A 27,915-nucleotide genomic window follows, 5' to 3' on the forward strand; every position below is an offset into this window, starting at 1 on the left:
GAGTTAGATGTCACTGCTCTAGGGCATTGATTTGAATATAATAAGATGGAATTCAGTAGTGATAAATAGCCTTACACTTGGATGCAAAAAATTAGCTTCATAAGTATAAGATTGGGGGGGTATGCACAGTGTTTTGTTCCATGATCAATGCTGACAAGGCCAGTCCATAGAGTCAGGCTTAGGACTACAATGAAACACTATTGAAACAAAAAATGACTTTTATAACAAAGGAGTAAAAGAATGTAATTAAGTGAAAACAGCTACTGCTCCCTTTCAACTTTGAATTCTCTAGGGCCTATCTATCTTGATTTAGAAAGCAATTCCACAGGGCAATTAGAACTCTGCCAAACTCAAGGATGTGAACTCCTCGTAGATAGGGCTTTTTATAACCTTATCACTTTGAACCAACCAAATCACAAGGACAGTCTCCTTGCCTTATGAATGGGACCATTCCAACCTATATAAAAATAAATATTGTTCCTACATAATATGGTCAGACAACACTTGTTCTGATGATTTGGATGTATTCATGGACTGTAAGCTCCATATGAGTCATCAGTGTGACGGGGCAGCCAAAAAAGCTAATTTTGAGCTGCAATAAGAAAGGCATAACTTCCAGGAATAGGATGATAGTACCACTGTACTCTGCCCTTGTCACACCTAATCTGTGTATTGTGTTCATCCCTGGGTCCCACAATTAAAGAAGGGCATTGATAAGCTAGAGAGTGTCCAAATGAAGGCAGTAGGAAAGCTGAAGGACCTTGAATCTGTGTCACATGAAGACCATTTGAAAGAACTGGGGATGTTTATCTTGGAGAAGAGACATGGCAGGACATAATGGGTGTCTTTAATTATTTGGAAGATTGTCACTTAGCAAAGGGAATTCACTTGTTTTATCTTCCCAGAAGGCAGAAGCAAGATCAACATGGGGAAGTCAGAAAGAAATGAATTTAGGCTTAATGTCAAGAAAAACTTCCTAACAGTTAGAGCTATCTATAAGTAGAATAGATGGATGCCCTTGGTTTTAGTAACTTTTCCTTCTTTGAAGATCTTCATGATCTTCATTAGGTTTGATGACTATTTATCTGGTACATTATAGGAGGGATTCCTTTAAGGTATGGATTAGAGTAAGTGGCTGTTGAGTTCCTTTCCTTCTCTAAAATTCTGTAATTCTACTGCAAAAATGCTGCTGTATGTAAAAAACCTTTCCTTAGACTCTATGCTTCTTGAGATCTATGCCTAATAGCAGAATTGCTGGAGCAAAGAGCATGTATACTTTAATTAATATTTTTAGGATAATTCCAATTGTTCTCCAGAACTTTTGGATCAATCCACAGTTCTCCAACAGTACTTTAATATTTCTTTCTTCCTATAGCTCTTACATTTACCATTTTCATTGTTTGTCATTGTTTCTAATCTGAAGGGTGGAAGGTGAAACCTCAGGGTCATGTTATTCATATAAATTTTGACATGTTGGAGAATAATTCACAATAAATTTATCAATACATCTACATAAAGATGATAATTAAACAATGGATGCTAATGAGCTTTCAAACAGAGGGTAAAGACAAAAGAGAAGAGGACTCAGGATAGAGCCTTGGTGTGTGTGTGTGTGTGTGTATACACATCAAGTTTGGTGATGTAATATGGCTAATAATCTAGCAAAGGAAACTAAGGAGTGGTTAGGCAGATAGGAGCAGAACTATGAGAAAGCATGATCATGAAAACAGAAGAAAAGATGGTCAGCAATGTCAAATGCAGAGGTCAAGAAGGGTAAAGATGGAGATAGAAGCCTCATATTTGGCAATTAAGAGACCATTGGTAACTTTGGAGAGAAGTGTTTTTGTTTATGGAAGCTGGATTGTAAGGGATTGAGAAAGGAGTGAGATGAGAGGAAGTGGAGGCAATGAGAGCACCCAGCTTTTACTAAGAGTTTGGTTATGAAAGAGAAGAGAGCTAGGATGATAACTTAAGGGTATGGCAGAGTCAAGTGAATTTTTTTCCCTTTTTTAATATTTAATTTTTCCCAATTGCATGTAAAAACAATTTTTAACATTCATTTTTAAAAAAATGTTGAGTTCCAAATCTCTTTTCCTCCCTTCCCTCCCTCTTCCTTGAGCAGGCAAGCAATTTGATATAGGTTATACATATGCAGTCATGCAAAATGTATTTCCAAATTAGTCATGTTGTGAAAGAAAACACAAACCAAAAAAAAAAAGTAAAAAAAAAGTATGTTTTGATCTGCATTCATATTCCATCATTTCTTTCTCTGGAACTGAATGGCATTTTTCGTCATTTGTCTTTCAGAATTGTGTTGGATCATTGTATTGCTGAGAATACCTAAGTCATTCACAGTTGATCATAGTACACTATTGCTGTTACTTTGTACAATGTTCTTCTGGTTCTGATCATTTCACTTTTTATCAGTTCATGCAAGTCTTTTTAGGTTTTTCTGAGAGCATCCTGCTCATCCTTTTTTAAAGCAAAATAGTATTACACTACAATCATATATTGCAACTTGTTTAGCCATTCCTCAATTTCCAATTCTTTGCCACCACAAAAAGAGCTGCTATAAATATTTTTGTACATATAGGTGCTTTCCCTTTTTGTTTTTATCTCTGGGATACAGATTTAGTAGTGATTTTGCTGGGTCAAAGAGTATGTATGGTTTTGTAGCCTTTTGGATGCAGTTTCAAATTGCTCTCCAGGATGGTTGAATCAGTTCACAACAAATCAAAATTTTTAAAGAATGGGGGAGACAGGCATGTCTGTTAAGGGTAAAGGGAGAAGTTTTAGATTAGAGGGAGGATAATCAAGGGGGCAATAAGCTTGAGAAGATGTGAAGGGATTAAGGGCACACATAGAGAGGATGGCTTTGGATGAGGAGAATGGTTAGAGAATGATGTTGAGATTAAGGCTAAAGTCAGAGTTAGTGATTTATCTGTATAGCTTTATATAGCACAAATGTAAAAAGGCAATGCAGCTTATGGGGGAATAAAATAGGAGTCCAGACACCAGAGATGTACTTTCAACTCTGTTGTTTGTCAGCTGTGAAACCCTGGAACATCCTTCTGTTTCTTACTTAATTTTCTATATTTATTTCTAAATCTTTAAAAATGATGATTCCTAAGATCTTGTTCAGGAGATAGTGTTTCTTTTTGTTCATTTTATTGATTCTTTTATTAATTTAGTAGTTTTACCATAAATTTTTTCTTTAAGTAATATTCATCATTTTTTCTTCCTTTATCTCATCTCTTCCTCTTCTCTGCTTTCCCCCCCACTTCTGGAACATTTCCCTTCCCTTTTCTTTGTAGTTTTCTCTTTTTCTGTCCTACTTTCTTATTTCTATCTATTTGTTTGCTTTGGTATGACTCCCTAAATCTTCATTAGCTATAAAACAATTTAACATTTTTGTATCTTCAGACAATTAAGAAACTAATGAAATAATCTAAAAGAGGTAATTTTCTTGAGAATGATAGTCCTTGCTTTATTACAACGTATGAGAACCAGTTAACTCAGTCATTTCAAATTCAACATTAATTACTGATGTAATCCAAACATAGTAGTCACTTGTGAATATGTGAGTCATCTCTTGACCCAAATGCTTTTGCAAGGTTGTTGATATGTCTACCTGCATATTTCATTTGTAGTTTCAAAAAGGAGTAAACTTGTGAAACTGGCATGATTATTTATCTATTTTTCAGTATTAGTATGCTCTGATTAAATAATACTTTTTTTTTCTGTAATCTGTAATCTTCTGACAGCATACCTTGGGAGATTGGAAGATTACATATGATTTATTCATTGTTTCCCACACCTTTAGCATTATGATCTGGATTGAATTCCAGTTGATTTCATTTGATTGGAATGTCTAGGTTAGACAAGATAGTTTCACAGATCTAGTTGAGGATGTGAATGAATACAATGAATGAAAATAGTAATAATGATGATAATAGTTAGCATTTATATAGTGCTTTAAGGTTTGCAAAGCTTTTTACAAACATTATCTCATCTTATCCTTACAACAACCTTGGGAGCTAGGTGCTAATATTATCTGCATTTAACAGATGAAAATGCATCTATTAAGGGCTGGCTACATTAAGCACTAGGGATGCAAATAGAGGAGTAAACAAAATCCTTGCTTTCAAGAAGCTCACACTCCACTTGGAGGAGACAAGCATGTATAGGATGGTTCTAGCTCCATGGACAGGTAGGTGGTGCAATGGATAGAGCGTCAGGAAGACTCAGCTTCCTGAATTCAGAGCTGGCCTCAGCTGCATGACCCTGGGCAAGTCACTTAATCCTGTTTGCCTCAGTTTCCTCATCTGTTAAATGAGTTGGAGAAGGAAATGGCAAACCACTCTCATATCTTTGTCAAGAAAACCCCAAATGGGGTCATGAAGAGTCAGACATGACTGAAACATGACTAAACAATAATAGCTCCAGGGTGTAGGGAAAAGCCCAGGAGTTCTTAGGACATTACAGTTAAGTGATTCTGTAACAATTAAAAAAAAAACTCTTAAGTATGTTTTCATACTTCTCTAATGATTCCATCTATATAAATGCCAAAATCCTTTTGTCTCTTTCCTGAGTGAAATTCTAAGGCTTCTGATTTCTACAAGGAAGTCCTTGGGTTGTAACTTCTTATTTCAAGGAGGGAAGCATTTCCTTCCTGCATTACCTGCACTATTAGGCACAATTCACTTTCTGGGTCTAGCATAAGGGGTGATGTTAAAGAATTGCCATGGCTCCTGAGGGAGGACCCCTTGTAGGACATAAGGGAGGAACTTGGATTCTCTATAAACCCTACCACATGTAGTTGTTCCCCTGAAGGAAATTGTAGTGTTTATAAATTGGCTCTGTAAGCTTTAATGATATCTAATCTGTGGCAAAAATGGAATTTGCTTCCCAGCAGTGAAAATCTTGTGACTCACTGCCACTGGTTACTATGTTTATTGGTGATAACCCTGCAGGCCAGATCCTTGGGCAATACTGTGCAGTAGATAAAGTTAGTCTTAGGTACCTTTTCAACCGTTTCCCTCCTGTCTAGCCTCTCTTTTCTCTCTAAGGACTCAGTGGTCTCACACTACTTCACTGGCCAAGACTTCCCTGCTATGCCTAGTGTCCCACCACAAAGTTTCTATTATTCAACTTCTTTCATTCAAAATCTTCCTTCATCTTGAGATCATATTGTAAGGGATCTGGCTACCTAATTCACATTAGGATGTTAGTGACACTTAATAGTTTATTGTAGTATTAGACAATTTAGAACTGGGAGGGACTTTGCATATTTTCTGTTCTCTTTTATTTTGCAAATGAGGAAAACTGAAGACTATAGAATTCATTTACCCATTCTCTAGAGTGTATACATTTTAACTGAGTACAATGCAATAAATCTCAGTTTAATTTGAGGCTTCAGTGAAGCTTTCTTAGCATCCATAAAATCAGGCCAAAAGAGTGTATCAGTTGAGCTACAGTTTGGAACACAAGCATCAACAGCCCTCTGGCAGTTTTCATTATAAATGACCCACCCATACATTTTATAAGTTACTTCCAAATCCAAGTATGATATGTAGAAAAATTAATACATTTTATTAAGAGCACTGAATTTAGATATAAAAAAAAGAATATACTCAGATACAGTCATTTTTAGATTCTCTACCTTGGAACTAGCCAAATGGCTACTTTGGCATGCCATTCCCCTAGTTTTTTATCATTTGGGAATAACTTGTTTGGTAAATCACAGCTTAATCTGTTTCCTAATCATCATAAATTCAGAAATAGTGAAGTTCAAAGGAATATATATTTTTGTTACTTATCCAATCTTCCACTTTCTGATTTCTCAGCCTCTGTGAGCCAAGAAAGTCTTTGCCTTCTGCCACTCTTGGCTCTGTTTTACTGTTTGTAACTTCTAGTGGGCAGGCAGCCAGAGACTCTTAGGGTGAGGACTATTTTGGGATTATGGTTGAGGCTGCTATATAGTATAATCTATTCTGGTGAGTGAATTATTGTTAAACACATATCTATTGACTTTATTTTCATTTTTGTTGCCAATTTTAAAAAATATTATTTATTTGTAACATTCTTTTTGAGTTCCAAATTTTCTCCCTCCCTCCTACCTCTTCCCCACCCATTAAGAAAGCACATAATATATCAATTATGCATGTGAAATCATGTAAAACCTATTTCCATATTAGCCATGTCACAAAAAAGCAAGAAAAATTAAGTTAAAGAATTATATTTCAATTTATACTTAGTTACATGATGACTATACTAAATTTTATGATCAAACTGGAAACTGATAAAAAAAATAACTAATGGTATGATCTGTTTTACAGATGTTGATGTTATCAACCCGGATGAAAAGTCAATCATGACATATGTGGCCCAATTTCTTCAGTATTCCAAAGATTTGCCTGTGGCTGGAGATGAAGTTCAGGTAGTTGTTTGTATTATCACCAATGAAGTTAATTTTTTTCTCTATTTATTGTTTTCTCAACTGTTAAAATGTTTCTTTGTCATTCTTGTATCAAGTTGTCATGAAAATTGTCCTTATACTATTATTTAGTAATTTGACCATTTCTTTTGTCACACCTGTCAATCAGAAGCATAATTGGGAGGCTGAAACTTCATAGGACTGAAAGAAACATACAATGAGACTCCCTCCATTCCCTCCTTGGCTGCCATTTAGATCAAGAGTTCTTAACCTGGAGCCTGAGGACTCTGGAAAACTGTATTTTGATAACTACTTAATTATAATTGATTTCTTGTGTAATTTTTTGTATTTTATTTTCTGCATTAAAAATATTATTCTGAGAAAGGGTTTGTAGTCTTTACCAGATTCCCAAAGGACACAAAATGATGCAGAGTTAAGAACTCTCCATTTAGATAAATAAAAGCATAGCTATACTTATAAGCTGCTGATTATTTTTTTTCCCGGAAATTTAACCACATAGTCACCTTGTATATTTTGAAACTTATCCTAGGCTTATTTTTTGCCAATCACAATTTTGTATATATTAAGCCAGAGCCTTGCCTGATGTGGAAGAGATGCACAAACTGAATTTCTCTGCAGTTCAGTTCAATCATTTCTAACCCATCAGGCAGCTACTATCTCCTTGATTTCCTAATTAATTTTTTTGGAAACAAAATCTGGATGAAGAAACTAAATTTGATTGTTCATGATGCAGAGTGGAATGAGAGAAGAGTTTCTTTGGCTTAATAGAAAAAAAAATCTCTGCATTATAGAGAATGAAGTCTAGAAAAGTATAAAATAAAATCTACCTTTTCTGATGCTGCCAAAATATGGATTCTGTCTTTGGACACAGGCAAATTCACTACACCTAAGATAATCAAAATATCCAAGCCAGCTTTTGTTGGGTAGTATGATATGATAGCACTGTCTAAGTGCTTAGGATCTTTGTTTGGGATTGCCTAAACTGTTCAGTCAATCAACCAGTTAATGAATTTTTAAAGTTCCTAATGTGCTAGGCACTGGGGATACCAATACAAAGAATGAGAGCAATTCCTACTCTCAAGGAGCTTACATTCTATTGGGGATGGAGGGAGTTGTCAAGTACATATATAATTATACAGAGAATAAATACAAGATATTTAAGAGAGAGCAGTAGCTGTTGAGAAAGAGGACATGGTTGAGGAGGCAATCTGCTGTAGGCACCAGGGGGTGGGGGTGGTAATCAAGGATGCTTGTAAAGGGATTCGCCTTGGTAGTGAGGAGGCCTACCTCATTATCAGAGACTGTGTCGGGTGGTGGGGGGGAGGGCCAATAAAGGGAGAATAGGGAACTCATGGCAAATGATCTCAATTTTCTCAGTAAAGTAAGAGTTGAAAAGAACTATATAAACTGATGCAGAGTGAATTCTGAATTCTGTATTTATCATACTGATAATTTTTCATAGTCAGTAAACATTTATTAGGCACATATTTTGTGCCAGGCACTGTGCTAAGCACTTCTATAACAATAATGTTCCATTTTATTCATACCGCAATTTGTTTAGCCATTTTTCCTGGTAGATGGGCATCCACTTCATTTCTAATTCTTTGCTACCACTAAAAGTGCTGCTATGAATATTTTGTTGTAAATGGGAACTTCCTTCTTATTAATAGCATCTTCAGGGTATAAATGTAGCAGTGGAATCTCTAGGTCAAAAGTTATGGAAATTTTAGTGACTTTATTTATATAATTCCAAAATACTTTTCAAAATAGTAATTCGAAGTTCTGCCAACAATGCAGTTGTGTGCCACAACCTCTCCAACATCAGTTATTCCTATCTTTTAACATCTTTGCTGATTTTCAGGGTGAGCTGAAATCTCAGAGTTTTTTTGATTTGCATTTCTTTTATTATTAGTCATTTAGGGTATTGTTTTATATGGTTGTTAATAGTTTGGAATTCTTTTGAGAACTAGTCGTTCATATCATTTTTGCCATGTATCTAATGACTATCCATTCTGTGACTGAAGTGCTTTTCTTGTTGTTGTTCTGACCATTAGGAAAAGGTGAAAGATGCCACAGTCTGGTTGATTTCACAAGAAGAAAAGTTGCATGAATTACAGAGGGGATCAGAAAAGGAGACATACTTTAAAAAATCTGAAGTAAGTGCAAAAATTATTGACTTATATAGCACTTTACTTTGATTTACAATGTTTTTTTCTTTAACCATCTTTAAGGCAGCTTATTGTATTGAGCAGAATGATGAAAAGTATTCATAAAGTAAAATTACTTAACTATAAAATTCTATCCTGGTCTTAGAGTTTTGTTTCCTCCAAAAAACATTGCAGAATTGATCACCAAACACTGATTAAGTGCCAGCAAGTATCAAAAGATTAATAAAAGTATTAATGAGGTCATCACATATTCCACAGACCCTCATTTTATTTTTCTTCCTCTTGCATATTGAGGTGGATTTGGTTACATTGTAGTAGAATCGCCATAGCACTGATCCAGTGATATGTAGCTCAGGGATATATATCTTGATGACATATATATCATTATATTGGTATCCATGACTCTAGGGTGGATTGAGAGGAAGAATCTGTGTAATGAAGGAAGAGTAAGTTTAAGGCCATAATATTAGTGGACTTCTCTCTAGTTTGAATGGATTTTTGTAAAGAACAGACAAAGACAATATATTTAACTGAGGTTGATAGCTGGGGTTATAAAGAATACATGTTAAATTACCTCTTTATTCAAATTGTAGGGCATGCAAGGTTTTTTGGAGTCATTCAATGAAGAAAAAAAAGCCTTTTTGGATGTGTTGTCGATAAAAAGGAATGTGGCTGTACTGGCCGAGGATCAATCTCAATTAAGACAAGCATGGGATAGGCTCACTAACCAGGTGATTTCTATTATGTTGATTATAGAAGCTTTACTTGATTTTGTGTGAATTGGGCAAAGCTTTCTCCTTAGTGAATGGCACTAATTTTGACTTATGTTAAGCTTTCATGGAAAATTCACCAAACAAAAGGCAAAACAATCAGCAGGTTTAAGCATGTGATGTTTAAAAAAAAGTGGAATAATGAGTGGAGTCCAAAGTCTTTATATTCCAACTTTTCTTATCCTTGGGGGACAACTCCAATTTTCCCATGGCCTTATTTTAATAACAACTTAATGGAACAGAATACTCTATCATGCCACTGAGCAAAACTGCAAACCTGTTCTTTTGGTATAGTAATCTACAAAGATATTAGCCACATGACCCTAGACTACCATCAGTATGGCAAATCTACGAAGGATTTGGAACCAGGCATAGAGAAAACAAATGAGCTTCTGAATTTCTTAGTTTGTACATTTGTGTGTCTGAGCATGTCTCACTGGGCTTTTCTTATTCTATTCCAAAGCTAAGTAACAACAGTGCCTCATTTTTAGAGTACCATTGGGAAATGATCTAGTCCACATAAGTATATTTCCAAATAGTTAAAACCTACCCATTAAACCTTCTTTAGTAATCTTTTTTTTTTTTGGTGAAGATACACTTTTAAAGGCATTTGGGGATAAACTCTCAAGATTTTTAAAAGGGAAAGATTCCAAAAGAGAATGAGAGACTGTCAAATATACTGAACATAATTTGATGCTTTCTTGATGATTCAAGCTCAGTATTATGAACAGTATTTGCAGTGGAGTGATGCTCTCAGGACTGCTGACTTGTACTGGGCTCAGTTTTTTCTTTCACTTATTATCCTCAGTTTACTACATTATTTTAATTGTTAATCTTCTTACATTTTGGCTGCCCTCATTTTCCTCTAATTTTTTTTACAACCTTACCTTTTTCTAGGGAGGTTGTACATGCATTTGGGCTTATTCTCTATTTCATACTGCCACCCAACTAATCTTCCTTAAGCGTAGATCTGACTATATCTCTCTTCTCAAGAAACTCAGTGGCTTCCTAGTGTCTCTATAATCGAATATAAAATTTTCTGCTAAGCTTTTAAATCTCTTTATGACCTTGTCCCAAACTATCTTATACCTTTGTTTGTTCATTATTCCTCCTCCTGCATTTTATGATACAGCCAATCCAGCTTTCTCTCCATACCTCATGTATGACAGTCATCTTTGTGTCTTTATGCTGACTGTCCCTCATGCCTGAAATGCATTCCTTCACCTGTGCCCCATAGAATCTGTTACGACACAGTTCAAGTATTACCTTCTTTTACACGATGCTTTTCCTGATTTCTTCAACTTCTAATGCCCTCCCTCTCAAACTATCTTCTATCTAATGATAGTGCATTTATTTGTATTTATACTTTGTGTTTATTTTGTATGCTTGTGTATGTATATATGTAGATGGTCATATGTCTGTTTATCTATCTATCTATCCATCCATCTATCTATCTATCCATCTATCTATGTTTCTTTAAGTCCTTGCCTTTCCCTCAAGCTCTTTGTGATCTGGGGTTGCTTCATTCATTGTATTTTATCCCCAGTGCCTGGTACCTTGTAGGTACATAATAAATATTTTTTGATTTATTGATATGGGGTAAGATTTTGATATAAGCCTAATTTTCTGCCAAACTGTTTTCCAGTTTGCACAACAGTTTTTTTGCCAAAGAGAGAATCCCTGTATCAACAAAATCACAGATTCGGTCCCTATCTCTATTCCTACAGACAGTTGTGCTGATTTCTGCTTAATACTCTAGTTTGTGATCTAATAATGCTAGTCTCCCTTCTTTCCTACTTTTTTCAAAATATTTCCCTTGTTCCTGCAGATGGATTTTGTAATTATTTTGTCTAATTATAGAGAATAACCCCTTGTTTGGCATAACATTGTATTTGTAAATCAATTTTGGTAGTATCATCGCTTTAATTTTATTGGTATGGCCCCATCATGAACAATTAATATCGTTCCAGTTATTTGTCTTTCTATTATATTTGTAAAGAGGTTTTTATAGTTGTATCCATATAGTCACTAGTGTCTTTTCCTCAGTTAACTCCCGGATATTTTATTATATGTAATTATTTTGAACGGGATTTCTTTCCTTAGCTCCTCTCGCTGCATTTTGTTATTAATAAATAGAAATTGTCTCCACTTGCCATTGGTACTTCTCTCTGGCTATCTTTTGTTATTGTCTTTCTAAAGCCTTCTAAACCTGTTGCCCAAATCTTTCCCTGGTCTCTATTCTTGATTGTAATTTAGGGTGAAACTAAATGATATTAAGGCAGCTAGGTGGCTCAGTGTCTAGAATGCTAGGCACGGGGTCAGGAAGACTCATCTTTCTGAGTTCTAATCTGGCTTCAGACACTTACTAGCTGTGTGACCCTGGGTGAGTCACTTAACCCTGTTTACTTCAGTTTCCTCATCTATAAAATGAATTGGAAAAGGAAATGGCAAACCACTCCAGTATCTCTGCCAAGAAAGCCCAAATGGGGTCACAAAGAGTTGGACACAACTGAAAACTACTGAACAACAAATGTTGTTTGGGAAAACACTATTAAGAGTAAAGTTAAAAGAAAACCCACAAAAAACACCTCTAACCCATACCTGAGAAGATAGCTTTGTGATAGCTATTTTTTTGGGGGGGGGTTTAATACTTTTTCACATGTTTTTGTCATACTTTTGGGTTCCAAAATATTTTGAAAGTTTGAGATTGTTGGAAGTGTAACAGGTAGATGGGGTGTGACTATATCTTTTATTTTTTTGAGGGAAGTGGAGACAGAGTAGATGTTTTCTTCTCCCTTTGAATGTTGAGTAGTTGAGAGTTGCCTGTCATATTTGTTTTTCTCTTTTTAACGTATGATCCTCACAAACAAAAAATAATTTTCCGCTTCTTTGAAAAGAAGGAATTAAATTAATATCAAGGGTCCCTTTCAGTTCTCTGTGATTCTCACTGGAATTCAGAGCTTTGGGAACTCTCTGGCTATATTACAGGCTTTCTGGATGGTGTGAATAAATAATTTACTCTCTTGGGATCAATCTGCTTTAGAGGGGTGTCAGGATAAAATGTAGTGCAAATTACTGTTGTACTAAAATGAGTCATGTATTCTAGTAATCAAAAAGAATAAAACTGTGCCTTTGCTTTAGCAAAAAAGCATGGGTTAGTGGAAAAAAGACTGTATGAGAGTTGAAAGGTCTGAATTAACTAGTTTTGTGAATTGGAATAAGTGATGTCCTCTTTCTAGGACTCAAGTTCCTCATTTGGAAATTGAGAATGTTGAACTAGATGAGCTCCAGCACCTTCTCCAGTGCTAGGCTTCTATGGTTGTAAAAATTTAGGTTACGTTTTTTTCATGAAATAGATGATGACATTGGGGTGATAAACCCTTTGAAATTCATTAATTTTCAGAATCTTAGATTTTGATCTTTCAGCAAAAGTCTTCTTTTTAATCAGTAGTGTGGTCAATAGTCCAAGATTTACTGGATTAACTAGCTCCTCCAGATGAGTAAATCATTTATTTGTAGTCATGGACTTTTTAAGGTAGCTCATTCATGTCATTGGAATATAATTTATTAAGTCTGGTAAGTGGTAACTCAGTTGCTTAGAAAATAATGTCTCTCTCAAAGTGTGTAATTACAAAAGATGAAGAACCCTAGTCAAGTTAGCATTTATTTTGTTGTTTAGTTGTTTTAAAGTCATGTCCAGCTCTTCATGATCCCATTTGTGGTTTTCTTGGCAAAGATACCGGAGTGGTTTGCCATTTCCTTCTCCAGCTCATTTTACAGATGAGGAAAATGAGGCAAACAAGGTTAAGTGACTTGCTCAGGGCCACACAGCTAGTAAATGAGGTTTTGTACAAAGGTCTTCCTGGCTCCAATTCTATCACCCTACCCAGTAGTTAGTCAGTCAGTTGATAAACATTTATTAAACCCCAACTTTGTGTCAGGTACTATGTAAGTGTTTGTTGACTATTGACTGACTACCCAACATGCCATCTAACTGCATCCATCCTCTACAAGCTGCCAAAATTTTCTTCCAAAAGCACAAGGATCTTTGTGGTTCTCCACTCAAGCATCATTGGTGGTTCCCATTTGTGTCTAGGAAGAAGTACAGACTCAATAATCTTGCTCCAACTTACCTTTCTAGACTTACTACATGTGAGTATCTTCTTCAATTTGTGCTTCAGCCAAACTGGCCCACTTTTTGTTTCCATGAGTTAGCATTCTCTCTCCTTCCTCTGTACTGTTGTATAAGTGAGTTGGTTCCTGTTCCTGGTTACTCTTTACCTCCATCTCTTGGAATCTTTAATTTCATTTTTGCTTAACTCAGATGTTGCCATCCATAGGACACTCCTCCTGTCTCCCTTAGTTGTTAGTTCTTTTCACCACTTTGAATGATCTTTTATTACTTTTTGTATTGATTTTGTGTTCTGGTAGAATGTAAACTTCCTGAGGATAGGGACTTTTTTTGGGGGGGGCGGGGCTGTTTTATATTACCATAACCTAGTACCGTGCTTTGTACATTGTAAGTACTCAGTAAATGCCGGTTGAGTTGAATTGAACAAAACACGCTCAGTAAAGCTTGTACACAAATAGATGATCTGAACGAATGAACGAAAGGCATTTATATCTGGTCCGTTGTGTTGTTCCAATCATTTTTACAACTTTGTAACTAAACGTAGTTTTTTTTTTCTTCTGGAAATCCATTGAAGAATAAGTGACCTAATGATAGTAAGAAATGGGAGGTTGAACTATTTATCTAGATTTTTCACCTTTTGCTTAGGTCTTGGAGACCTGATCATGGATTCAGGGCTGGAAGGGACCTTTGTTATGGTTGTTGAGTTGTTTCAGTCATGTCTGACTCTTTGTGACCCCATTTGTGGTTTTCTTGACAAAGATACCAGAGAGATTTGCTATTTCTTTCTCCAGCTCATTTTACAGATGAGGAAACTGAGGCAACAGGGTTAAGTGATTTGCCTAAGGTTACACAGCTAGTAAGTGTCTAAGGCCTAATTTGAACTCAAGTCTCCTGACTCCAGGGCTAGCACTCTAACCGCTGTGACACTTAACTGCCCAGGGGCCCTAGGAAGGGACCCTGGAGGTCATCAAGTCCAACTCTGTGATTTTACTGAAGCAGCGAGGTGACCCAATGGATAAAGTTAGGAGGATCTGAGTTCTAATTCTGCTTCACACAATTATTAGCTGTGTGCCCCTGGGCAAGTCACTCTGCTTCTGAGTCTTAGTTTCATTCTTATTTTATGAAATGGGTATAATAATAGCACCTATCTTCCAGGATTGTTGTGAGGACTGAATGAAATAACAGATGTAATGTGCTATATAAGCTCTGGCTATTATTATTTTTATTTACAGATGAGGAAATTGAGGCATAGATTGTGATTCCTCCCCCCCAGGGGTACACAGCTAATTAATATATGGGTGAGGACTGGGGCCGAGATCTTCCTGACTTCAAGTCCAGCTCTTTGCCTGTAACATATTTTACTTCTCATAGTCGAATTAAGTTTTAAAAGATCACTAAAAAAAGCAACATGGGAGGGAGGGCAGGGAGGGGGCAGATACTCCCTCGTCATCATTACAACCTGCCAGTATAGTGAGCTAATAAGTCAGTACTTAAGTTTCTAGCATGCCCTTTTTCTCAAGTATGGCAAAATGAGCTGTGTCCAGTGTCCAAATCATGACCCAAATGAATTTCATGCCATCTGGATATTTTTCCAGTTCAGCAGCTCAGGAATGCAAATATTTAGATTCCATCAGTAAATAGCAAAGTCTCTTAACAGAATGAAGGGTCATTGTAAATATTTAAACATGGTTTAAGAATGCCCCAGGTATGATTTTGCTGTGTATATTTTATGGTGAGTTTAGGCAAAAGTCAAGGTGATCTTCCCAAAATGAGAGTAGAAAATTTGGTCATAGTTTACCACATATATTAATAGCATACATTCTCATGGCATTGTTTTTGTTGTTCAGTTTTATCAGACTCTTTGCGACCCCATGGACTGTAGCACAACAATGCTTTCCATGGGATTTTCTTGGCAAACATCCCAGGATGATTTGCCATTTTCTTCTCTAGTGGATCAAGGCAAACAGAGGTTAAGTGACTTGCCCAGGGTCACACAGCTAGGAAATGTTTGAAGCTAAATTTGAACTCAGGTCTTTTTGACTCCAGGCCCAGTGCTCTATCCATTGAGCCACCTAGCTGCCTCCTCGTAACATTTTATTGTTTATAAAATACTTTCTTAACAGTAATCTGTTGAGGTAGGTAGGTAGTATAAGCATTATTATCTTTACTTTATTTTTCAGAAAACTGAGCTCAAACAAGTTAAATGACATTCTTATATTCACCAGACTTACCAAGTGATGAAATTAGTACTTGCTCCCAAACTTTCACATTCAAATAGGGGGATATGACACAGGTTGTTGTTGTTTAGTCATGTCCAACTCTTTGTGACCCCATTTGAGATTTCTTTGGCAAAGATCCTGGAGTGGTTTGCCATTTCCTTCTCCAGATCATTTTACAGATGAGAAAACTGAGGCAAATGAGGTTAAGTGACTTGCCAAGGGTCATACACCTATTAAGTATCTGAGACCAGATTTGAACTCAGGAAGATGAGACTTTCTGATTCCAGACCTGGCATTCTATCCACAGTGCCACCTAGCTGCCCTAATATGACATATACACAGATACTTATAATCCTTGAGGAGTACAACAGAGAGCTAAGGCTTTGAGCAATTTAAAAAAAATCATGTTCAGATGCTAAGCAATTTTAGAATTGTGAAGAGTCCTGGCAGAAAATATTCATGCTAGATCATTAATAAAATCACATTTATATGAGTTGCCTTTCAGAAAACCTCACAAACGCTATTTGCTCATTCTAAGTGATAATTAGCAGTTGAACACCAATAATGAATAATTCTCTTTTCTCTTTAAGATTAATGAATGGAGTGCTAAGCTGGATCAAATCCTGCCCCCACCCCTGGATCACATTGAAGTCTGGCTCCAAGAAATTGAACATCTTATGGCAGAGGATTTACCAGATTCCCAGGATTACAGTCAAGCCATGATTCTAATCAATGAAAGAATCAATTTGTTTAAGGTTGGTAAAGCAAACATAGAAAGGAAAGGAACACTTTAGAAACATTATTCTTGAGTAAGACTTTATCCTAGGAAGGAGGTACACTGTTAAAGATAGTCTTTTACGATGATTGGGTCCATTTTTTTTTTCTGAGGGATGGTAAACTATTTGTCCTAGGGTTTAGAGTTGTGACTGGCTCATAGAGGGTGCTGATTGAACCCTCTACATTTAGGAATTGGGTATTGGAAGGAAGGAAGAGATTATGGCTGAGAAATTTCCATTCTGAGGATTGGGTCACAATCATAGAAACATACCAAGGTCCAGATCTGGGACAGTGATGGGCATTGTGGAGTAGTGGACTGAACACTTGACTTGTAGTTAAGAAGTTGTGGTGGTTCAGTGATTTTCAGTTGTGTCAGACTCTTTATGAGCTCATTTGGAGTTTTCTTAGCAGAGGTACTGGAATGGTTTGCCATTTCCTTCTCCAGCTCATTGTACACATGAGAAAACTGAGGCAAATGGGGCTAAGTAACTTGTCCAGGGTCACACAGCTAGTAAGTGTCTGAGGCCAGATTTGAACTCAGAAGGAGTAGTCTTCCTGACTCCAGGCTTGGCACTCTATCTAATGTGCCACCAAGCTGCTCCTGGAGTTAAGAAGACCTGGATTCAAATCCTGCTTCAGACAGCTGTGGTTCTCTGCGAAAGTTATTTTATCTCTCCAGTCTCAGTTTTCTCATTTGTAAAATGAGGAGTTTGGACTCAATGACCTCTAACATTCCTTTGAGCTATAAATTTATGATGCTAAGAGTTGTAGAACTTAAGTTGAAGAGGAAAGATGCAATGTCTTTAGTGGAAGCTAAATGAAAACCAGGAATCATGATAGAGCCTGACAGGGGACCACCAAGAGGTGAGGGTCAAGGCTCAGATAGTAAGTAGCCACATGGTCAGGTCATATCAGTTTTTTGTACTCATTTGGACCGTGGGTACACAAATATGCCAATAATCCAACAATTATACCAATAGCTAACATTTATACAGGATATCCCAAAAGCCAAATCTGCACAAAGACTGGGGAAATCTGCATAGAACTTTAAAGTTTGTAAAATGCTTTATATCAGTTGTCTCATTTGAACCTCACTACAATGCCGTCAAGTGGGCAGTACAGGTATTCCTATCCCCATTTTGTAGATGAGGAAAATGAGGCTCAGAAAGGATAAGTATCTTGTCCATGGCCATACAGCTAGTAAGTGCCAGAGGTGGTGTCTGAACCTAGCTCCTCTCGACTCCAGATCCCATACTCTATGAATTAGGTCACCTGTTTATTACTGCTGCCCTTAATATGCCTAGCAACAATGGACGCCAAGGGGCATCAGTTATTAGAATTTGAAAGATGGCCTAGGAAGCAGCTCTCATCAAACCATAGGGCATATTTTACACTGAATTAAGAAAAAAAATTCCAGAGTGATATTAAAACATCTATAAAGACTAAAAAATATTTTATGGTTTCAAGGACTTCCTTCTGAATCAGAAAAAATCAAATGAGATAACACATGTAAAGGTGCTATGCAAACTTCAAAGTCCTATATAAATGCTAGTTTAATTAAATACAAATTGTAAATATAAATAAAACAAATGCATAATTATATTATGATGATGAGAGGGCATAAATTTATTATAAAGATGTAGTAAGTCTCTAGCACTTGGACCTGCATTAAAATGAAAAGCGTACCAGAAAATTTCTGCCAGAAGGGAACTTGTGTTTTCATCAAAGAAAAAATGTGGTTTGTTGTAGAAGTTTTCAGTTTCCACACTTGTGACTAAATTGCATTCAATCAAATTAAGATGAAAATATTTATTCACGAGATTTTACTTTCACTTTTCAGTCTCTGTAGTGTCCAAAAGAAAAGCTTAAATGGTTGTCTGGAAATGATGTCATGTTTCCTGGAAGTGAGATTAAAAGTCCTCAGTTACAATATTTGACTGCCAGCCCTGGTTCATGCTATGATTGTTTTCTTTTCAGAGTCTGATGGATGATTTTGATTGTCACTTGAACAGCCTCTTGACATTTGAGAATAAAGATGAGCAACACATGCCCATGGTCCCACCTGATAAACTGGAGGAAATGAAAAGAAGGTGGTAGAAATTCTAGCATTTCACATCTGGCAATGTTATTTATGAGCTCTTGGGTACTGATAAGGGCTTAGGGGGCTTGTAAAGACAACAGAGCATAAATTGATTTAGGTCCAGTTTCTGACAAGTGTACTCCTATGTGTGCTACTAAATTAAAACGTAGAGTTGGCTCTGTGAAACTATTTTAAAGATTCTACTTTAAAGATTTGTGTAAACTTGGGCTTATGCCATGCCAACATGTCTCTGAATCTCTTGAGCTGATAGAAATTCTCCACATTACATTTGCTTTCTCTATATATTAGAAAGCTTACTAATATGTTAATAAGTTTAGCTTTAATAATACAATTATTTCTATATGCCAGATATTCAAATTTTGGCTACATGAATACTTGAAAACATTTTTCCAAATACTGCAGCTTGTTTGTACATGTATATTTGCCTGTTGTCTCCCTCATTAGATTGTAAGTTCCTTCAAGGCAGGCGTTCTCTTTTTCTTCTTCTTGTGTGTCCGGTGCTTAGCATTAGTGCCTGGCACATAGTAGGTATTTAATAAAAGTTTATTGACTGAATAACTGACATTTTCCAAATACAGTAAAGTGTTTTGAAGATATTTTTTTTTAATTAGAGCATATCTTAGCCAAAGTGCATGTTTCTTTAGAAAACATTCTGTGGCAGATACTTCTAACTTGGAAATGTTTGCTTTATTTTCTGGCAGTAGGGATAATTCTTGTAACATTTAAAATATTTTTATGCTACAATTTTTCATCATTTGAATGGGAGCTCTTATATCTGGGTTTTAAATGCAATATATATTTTTTTGTTTTTAAAAATAGCCAATGGTTTTGGGTTTTTTTTTGTGGATAGATATTTCATTATGTCAGGAAAATTGAAAGTAAATCCTAAAGGCTGTCTTATTTTCTAGATTCCACAATATTATGGGGACCAACTTCACTGCACTTTTAGAATTTCACTACTACTTGTGCTTTGTCCTGGGTTTAATAGAGGAAGTGAAATCAAAATTGAATCTCTGGAATATCAAATATGGGACCCAGGAATCTGTAGAACTATTATTGGGAGATTGGCATGTAAGTTAAATTTTATGTTCTGCCTTAGTCAGCCTGTCTTCATTTTTGATCACTTTGTTGACAGGAAATAGCATTTGTTTTGTGAGTTCTAACCTCTTCATCTAGGAATTGTTTTTACTTCATTGTCTAGAATAGGCACTTCCTCAGAGGTAAAGCTGAATTAGCCAAAGCATCATTGTGACCCCCCTTCCCCTGATATTCTTGTCTTTTTTTAGATCTTGTCTTTTTTGCCTTCTTCCTAATCAACTTATGTTGTCCTGGATTCTTCTCCTCTATTCTCAACCCTCAATTTAGTAACATTTGTCCTTGACTATTTGCCTAGAACTGACCATTGCTTGTAAATAAATGCCCTCTGAATCACTATGATCTGAATAACTTCAAACCTGGACTGCACCTGCTTAGTCCATTAAACACAAATCTGGCCAAAATTTGTAGGTCCTGTTTGCAGCTAGACTGACTACTATACCTCCCCCCCCCCCCATTACCCGCTGGCTCAATAGCTTCAATGCTTCAGGATCAACCTGTCCCAAAGTCCCTACTACCAATATGGTTCCAGCCCTGAAAAATGGATAGAATGATAACAGAATTTGTGTGTGTTGGAAAAGTGTGATACTTTGATTAGTAATTATTTTAAAAATGTATTTTAGATTTAAAGGCATGATATCCATTTTAAAGCCCCTAATAATAACAGGTAGCTAGGTGGCACAGTGGATAGAATCTTATACTTGGAGTCAGGAGTAACTGAGTTCAAATACTGTTTTGGCCACTAAATGTATGACTGTAGGCAAGTCACTTAATCCCTCTTAGCCTTAGTTTCCATACCTGGAAAAATGTTGATAAAATAGCATCTATCACACATGGTTGTTGTGAGGGTTAAGTGAAATAATATATGTAAAACACTATCTTTGTCTGTGCTATCTCAATAATATTGTTCCAAATGAAGACTATGAAAATAACATGTAGTATTTGTAAAGTGAGGAGAATTTGAAATTTCTATGGAAATTCATTAACATTTAGCATTCATGTTTATAAAACATTGTAGTAGCTTCTTCTTGGAAAGGTTATAAATTAATTTATTCCAGTAAATCATGACTGACAAATATTAGAAAGAATAACATAAATAATTTATATATGACATTATCTTAGTCCATAACTAAGCTTCTACTATCTTCTACTCTCCCAAATGATAGTATTAATTATGAAGATTTTATCATTTATTTCTCTCAGTTGAATTTTATGCATTTAATTAAATGTAAAATATGTTCAAATTTGTACCATTTTCTCTTTCTTGCCTGTTTTATTTAAACACTTTTGTTTATGTAAATGGCTTTTTCTTCTTTTGTATGTGGACAGAAATTTGTTGAAGAAAAGGAGTTTCTAACTCAGCTTGAAAGTTCCTTTCAAAAATGTGAAACAATGATCAAGAATTTAGGTAAGATAATACAAATGATTTATTATTGTTTTATTTGATTTTTAGAATGTTACTTTTATCTTTTGTTTTTACGTTAGAGTTCTTTCTCAGTATATCCACTATTATAGCCTTCATTGTAACAAAGAAAAAAAGAGTACAGCCAAAAAAAAAGTAATGTAATCAACGCAGCGTTTATAATGTTCTGAATCTTTAGTTTTCTACCTCTCTACCACGAGGAGGGTATTGTCTTCCTTATCTGTTCTCTTCAGCTATGATTGGTCACTAAAGTTAATCAACAGGTACCTACCTTTCCATGTTTATATTTCTGGAGTATATAATTTTCTCCTGGAAATATTGAATTTAAAATTTTATTTCAAATTGACTAAATTGTCCATACCCTTTTACCAAATGATTCCATGACTGGGCAGCTATCTGAAGGAAGTAAAAGACAGAAAAAAAGGGACTGCTATATGACAAACTATTCCTCACAGTATTATAACAAAGTGAATCCCCATCAGTGGGGGAATGGCTGAAAAAAGCTTTGCTAAATAAATGAAATGGAATTTTATTGTGCAAAAAGAAATCACTAATATGAGGAATTTAGAGAATTATGGAAAGATTCCTATCACTGATACAAAGCAAAATAAGCAGGACCAAAGGAGCAATTTATACAATTACAGCAGTGAAAATGAAAAATTCTTTAAAAAGGAAGAACAATTCTGAGAAACTGGAAAAAAAAACATTAAGGCTCCAGAAAACAAATAATGAAACATTATTTGTTTTCTGGAGCCTTAATGTTTTTTTTTCCAGCTTTTTTCCATGTTTCATACCTACTCCCTCATAGGAGAGAGGTAGGGTACAAATAATATACAGAATATTATATTCATTATCTTATGACATCATTGTATTGGCTGGTTTTGCATGTTGTTTTTTTTTTAAATCACAGTGGAAAATTCAGCCTGGAACTGGGTAGAAAATGATTGTGAGGTAATGAAAAAAGGGAACAATAAAATAAAATATTTTATTCTTTTCATGTTTTATCTCAGAATGCTCTACTGAAGGCCTACTATAATGTCTCATTGTAGAGGTGACCTTGAGTTTTTGAAGGCTAAACCAGAGGAATGCAAGCTCTGGTGTGTCCTAACAAACTAGAAAAACTTTGAATATGAGCCAGGTTATAGACTATGACTATGTGTTCTGAGGACCAGCCCAAAAAAGTTCACAGAGGCTCATCACTAGGTGGCCATAGAGTTATAAATTTTATAGGCACTATAGCTTGAACACTGTTTACTAAGTTATAGAGGATTTGTGATCTGAATGGGTAGGCAAACTCACAAAGATGAACTGACACATCCTGAAAGTGCCATGTATTTATCTAAACAATATTTAGGTATTCTTTATACACAGGGGAATTTTGCACACATACATAATAAACATATAATTCAAAGAGAATATTTTCTAGATAATATTGTTATAATCCCTATTTAATTTTGTCTTTGCCATACTTGAACAAATGTGTCCAATTAAAGTCTTTTAGTCACATTATGATAATGTTTTCTAAGATTCCTTTCTTTTGTTAAATATCATAGCTGGAGATCCTCAGAACATTAGCAAGCAGTTTAAGATGGTGGAATCTCAGATCTCTATGTGTAGAAAATGTATGTATAATATAAAATCCACCCTGCAAAAAGTTTTGTTATCTTGGGCTACATATACGGAGAACCTTAATTCCCTCAAGACTTGGTTGGAAGGATCAAGGAAGGAACATCCAAAACAGGTACATTTTCTCTCTTGACTTAAGAGTTTTTGCTTTTATTAGACATCTTGGCTCTCAGACTCAGGAAAAGGAGTTTGCAGGGTTATAAGCAGGCATGTGTAGGACAATCCTTCTTAGAAGGTTTGCGTGTAGTTGGGAAATGTTGTCTCCCTTTAAGCCTAAATGGTTAATGGAACATTTTCTTCTTAGTGTTGTTTTCTGAAACATCATTGTCTTCTTCTTTGAATGGGGATTGGTGCATTGGACTGATTTTATATGCACATTTAAAATAAATGAATGGTTTAAATTAAATTTCATTTTTAAAATGAGTAAGATCCTAACTCCAAAACCTTTTTTTGGGGGTGGTTGTGAATTGTTGGGGAGATAATATGGCATAGTACAAAGACCATTTCATTGGGAATCAGGAAGCTGGGTTTAAATCCAAGTTCTCTGACTAACTAGCTCTGTGCCTTTGTATCACTGTTCCTCTCTGGGACTCATTTAGTTCTTTTTTTAAAAGGGAAGATAGAGGACCTGATCCCTTGTTTCACTTTTAGCTCTGATCTTCTACAATTTGATCAAAATACAATTTAGCCATCTTGGTGTGGAGGAGGTCGTGTTGTTGATAAAGTTATTTTTATTTTAAATTAGTGATCTATTTGCTGTTTATGTGTTCAGTTCTTAGAACCATCCACAATGATTCCCCCCCTCCCCATTACTGGTGAAGTAATTTAGAAGTAATTTGTTTCTCTTGACTGAAGAAGGATGTTGTTAATCCCTTGAAGTTAGAAATTAATTGGAGCCAGTCATCATGAGTTTGAGGAGGCTTTTCCAAAAAGTTAAATCATTCAAAAGAAACTAGGCTGTTTTTAAGATAAAATAGTTTATAAGTGTGGTTGAGCAGATTTCGAGTCATCAGTATACTCATACTATGTTATGTGTTGGCAGCCTCATAACTGAGTAAAGATTGTAGTTACCTAAATGATGTGACTGGAGGGCCTTCAAGTATGGTTGCCACTTTACAAATATTCCTACCTAGCTGCTTGTCATGGTGCGTAGAATTCTACCATTAGAAATTCTTTCTTTGAAGTCTTGGTCACTTTTCCCTCTCCAGTAATCTCCTATTAAAATGTAAATACAATTATCTCTTCCACCTCTGGAATTTCCCTGCTAAAGTTTTGATATATCACAGTTTTGATATATCACAATTTTGATATATTGTGGGTCAGCATAAGAACTTAAATGGGAATTTTGGGGGAGTTTTGTGGAAGCTGTAGATGACACATGAAGGCCAGCAGATAACACAGAAAAAGTTTAGGAACTCAGAAATGCATAAATTATGTGTATAATGTCAACATATTTTATCTTATAATACTGTAAATACCCCATAAAAGAAAAAGAAAATATTCAGATTTCTCTGGTATGGAGTGCCAAAAAATTTTTTAAATAGAGGGGTTGCCATGCCCCTAACTCCCATGATGTATAAGGGATGACTATAACTCTGGAAGGGATAGCACCTTAAAGAAATATGAATACCTTAGAAGTAAATATCAGATGCTAATGGTGGCATCTAGCTGAGACTAAGGCTTTGTGAGAATGAGAGATAGGTGAGCCACCTGGGACCTGGGGGAACCAAGAAAGGAGAGAAGAATGTTTAGTGGGGAGCTAGGACTGCATTGAAGACAAATTCCATCTACTTAACAGCTTTTTTGGGCTAAGTGGTGCAGTGGATAGAGTTCTGGATTTGGATTCAGGAAGACCCGAGGTCAAATCCTACCTCACATATTTACTTAGCTTTGTGCCTCTGGGCAAATCACCTAAGTTCTCTCAGGCTCAATTTCCTCATCTTGAAATAGGAATAATAATAGCACTTACTTCCAGGGGTTTTGAGGGGGAAAAAGATGATATCTGTAAATGATTTGCAAGCCTTAATGCACTATATAAATACTAGCTGATATCATTATCATTATTATTGCTATTTTAGTTGGTTTCTTTGCAAACCTTAAAGTATTTTATAAATGCTAGCTGTTGATGTTGTTTGTTTCTTCTCAAAGAGGACCATGACATCAGGGTGGTGATGCCATGACATTTAGATTTCAGCGAGGGGGGCTGTGCAAAGTCACCAGTCTCACTTTCTCCTCCGGAGCCATCTGGATCCAGTGGCCAGATATAGATCAGGATGCCTGGAAATGGCCCTACATGCGGTGAGAGCACTTGGCCTTTTTAAGTTAAGGTCTTTAACAGGTCTCTCTTAGTTTGGCTGAGGCAGTGACCATTCAGTGATTAAGGCTAGGTAAGAAAGGAGGCAAAAAATAATCTTCGAGAGGATTGCTTATCAGAAGACCAAAGATCATTTCATTCAATTATTCGTTTATGTTTTGCAGATTCCTTTTGAGACACTAGCAAGTTGGAATTCAGTACTTAGTACTGCAAATGAGTTTGGAAAATTTTTAATTGATGTCAGTAATCAACAAGTTGGATTGTCTATTAATAAGGAACTGAAAAGACTTAATAAAAGATGGGCAAAATTCATTAAGAAAACTCAGTTTGTAAGTCACGAAACCACTTTGTGTGGCACAGCATTATATTTGAAATTAATAATGTGAGAATTTTTACTGAAATTATCTCTATCCTTTTCCATGCCCACCACCCTGCTCCTTATAGAATCTTTTCTTTTTCCTTACCTCTCTGTTTTTGTTAATAATATCAAGGTGACTGAGAAGATGATGGAATTCTTGAAAATTTAGAGCTATTTTAAAAACTCTTTCCTCTCCCTTGGTTCTTATATCCAATTGGTTGCCAAGTTTTCTGGATTCTATCTCCATAGTATTTCATTCATCCTTTCCTCCTCTTAATTTGTACTACCTTCCCCCCTAGTTTTGGCTTCCATCATTTTTCACTAGACTATTATAATAATCTCCTAGTTGGCCTACTGGATAACTTGAAATTATTATATTTATTGAATTCTCAATGTTTCCTCACTCCCGGACAGTTTTCAACATGGCTGTCTACGTAATATATATCACTCTCCTTTTCTAAAATCATTAGTGGTTCTCCTCTTTCTTTTATAACATCATTGCTAGATGAGTTAGAATGTAAAAAGCATTTTTCGTCTATGCCAGGATCTATAACTTATGAGACTTTTTGTTTTAACAAAATATATTAGCTAAATAAACAAGCAAAATGAAGATAAAATAATTATACCATTAATTTTTTAATAGGAGATGAAACTTCATTTTACCCAAGAACAGGAACAATCCAGTCTTGATAGCATGGGAAATACTGAGCTACCTTTGGAAGAAAACTTAACTTCCCATGGTGGTTCAACAGATATTTCAGTCGAAGCCCTTAGGAAGCACATTCAGCATTTAAAGGTAAAATGCAGGAATTTTGAAAATGCCTTTCAGGAATGTATAGATTCAATTTAGATAAAAGAAAAGATTTTTTAAAGTGTTATAAAATGTTGGTTTTTATTATTAGCAATGATGAGAATGATAATAAAATAACAGGCAGCTGTATAGAGTGCCAGGCCCAGAGTCAGGAAAACCTGAGTTCAAATCCAATCTCAGACACTCACTAGTTGTGAGACCCTTGGCAAATCACTTTACCTTGTTTGCCTCAGTTTTTGTATCTGTAAAATGAACTGGAGAAAGAAATGGCAAACCAGTTCAGTATCTTTGCCAAAGAAGAAACAAAAAAACAAACCCAAGTGGCTCACAGAGAGCTAGACATGACTGAAACAACTGAACAGCAACAACATGGCTGTGTGAATAAAGAGCTTTGGTGTCAAAACCTGGGTTCAAAACCTACCTCTGATATGTACTAATTATATGATGCTGGGCAAGTTATGTGATTTGGAGAAAGTTAGTTGTCCAAAGAGGTCCCAAAGTGCAAAAATTGTAAAGCAGGTGCTGAGGGAATTTCTTGACTAGGAATTTCCCTCTACCATTGCAATCACGGGGCAATTCAAATGATAATAATAATTATTCCTACTATCTTTCTTTGATAAACATTGTTGGATATATCACTATGGACTTAAGCCTGGAAGAGCAGATAAAATTTAAAACATAAAGAGTTCCCTGGAAAGATACTGAGTTATTCAATTAACTGGTATTTGGGCAAAATCTTTCCTGTCACTGGGAGTCTTGAATAAGGATGGTATTTCTCACTGGAGTTAAAGTCTCATTGATGGAAATCATACTAAGATCTGGTCTGATGAAAAGAAATAAGATACTGAGTGTGGAGTTTATGGAAAAGGAAAATGAAAGAATGTCAACAGATAGCTCCAGAGCCAAAGAATCAGATTTAGAGAGGCGAACTACATGGAATTGTGTCCTGAATGGTCATGGAGCAGACAGTGATAGCTGGCAGTGTTCAAGCACCAGAAGCCTGCAGGCTTTTCGTATCTACTGGTGTTGCTCCTGCCTTTATCTTTCTCTGTCTCTGGTAATCACCTACAGCTGTGCACATAATGACAGTGCTCTCCATTACCTCCGTTATTAAGGTCTTGTTCAGTTTTACAGACACTAAGCTATTGATTGCTATTTTACTCTAATTATTACTAATTAATGGAAACTTGCTGAGTGCACTTCAGCAACCTATGTACCTCAGCTTCTTAGTCTGTGAAATGAAAATAATAATACCAGTTCTATATAGCTCTCTCTTAACTTACTGGGAGAATGAAATTAGGTAATTGAAATGAACATGTAAAAGGGAATAAAATGTGTGCAGAAAACATTAAGTACCTTTCAAATATACTTTAGTAATTCCAAAACTATGTGATTGAAACCCATCTACATCTTAGTAGCAAATTTCATTAATTGCTCTGGTCAAATCAAAATTATAATAAGGTATCTAGTGTTCAGAAGAGAAGCCTCTCTTGAAATTTGCTATTTTGGACCTCAGGCTGTTGTTAAGCCTGTACCCGAAACCTTTCTCACTTGGTGTTGTTGTTGTTGTTCATTTGTTTTAGTCACATCCAATTCTTCGTGACCTCATTTGGGATTATCTTGGCAAAGATACTGGAGTGGTTTGCCATTTCCTTCTCCAGCTC

At 35.7% G+C, this 27,915-nt stretch overlaps 1 protein-coding gene across 6 annotated transcripts in view; it reads left to right on the top strand.

Moving 5' to 3' along the window:
* SYNE2 (spectrin repeat containing nuclear envelope protein 2) overlaps positions 1-27,915 on the top strand; it is a 415,658-nt gene that overhangs the window by 97,585 nt on the left and 290,158 nt on the right. For all 6 annotated transcript variants that reach the window (XM_027842877.1, XM_027842872.1, XM_027842874.1 and 3 more), the window contains exons 9-18: positions 6,339-6,439; positions 8,512-8,613; positions 9,219-9,356; positions 16,337-16,501; positions 18,501-18,613; positions 19,533-19,695; positions 21,049-21,127; positions 22,696-22,883; positions 25,247-25,411; positions 26,084-26,236. In XM_027842877.1, coding sequence (XP_027698678.1) covers positions 6,339-6,439; positions 8,512-8,613; positions 9,219-9,356; positions 16,337-16,501; positions 18,501-18,613; positions 19,533-19,695; positions 21,049-21,127; positions 22,696-22,883; positions 25,247-25,411; positions 26,084-26,236 — 1,367 coding nt within the window. The remainder of the gene's footprint in view (positions 1-6,338; positions 6,440-8,511; positions 8,614-9,218; positions 9,357-16,336; positions 16,502-18,500; positions 18,614-19,532; positions 19,696-21,048; positions 21,128-22,695; positions 22,884-25,246; positions 25,412-26,083; positions 26,237-27,915) is intronic.

This window comes from Vombatus ursinus, unplaced genomic scaffold (genome assembly GCF_900497805.2).
Source record: "Vombatus ursinus unplaced genomic scaffold, bare-nosed wombat genome assembly UNPS02014893.1, whole genome shotgun sequence".
Lineage (NCBI taxonomy): Eukaryota > Metazoa > Chordata > Mammalia > Diprotodontia > Vombatidae > Vombatus > Vombatus ursinus.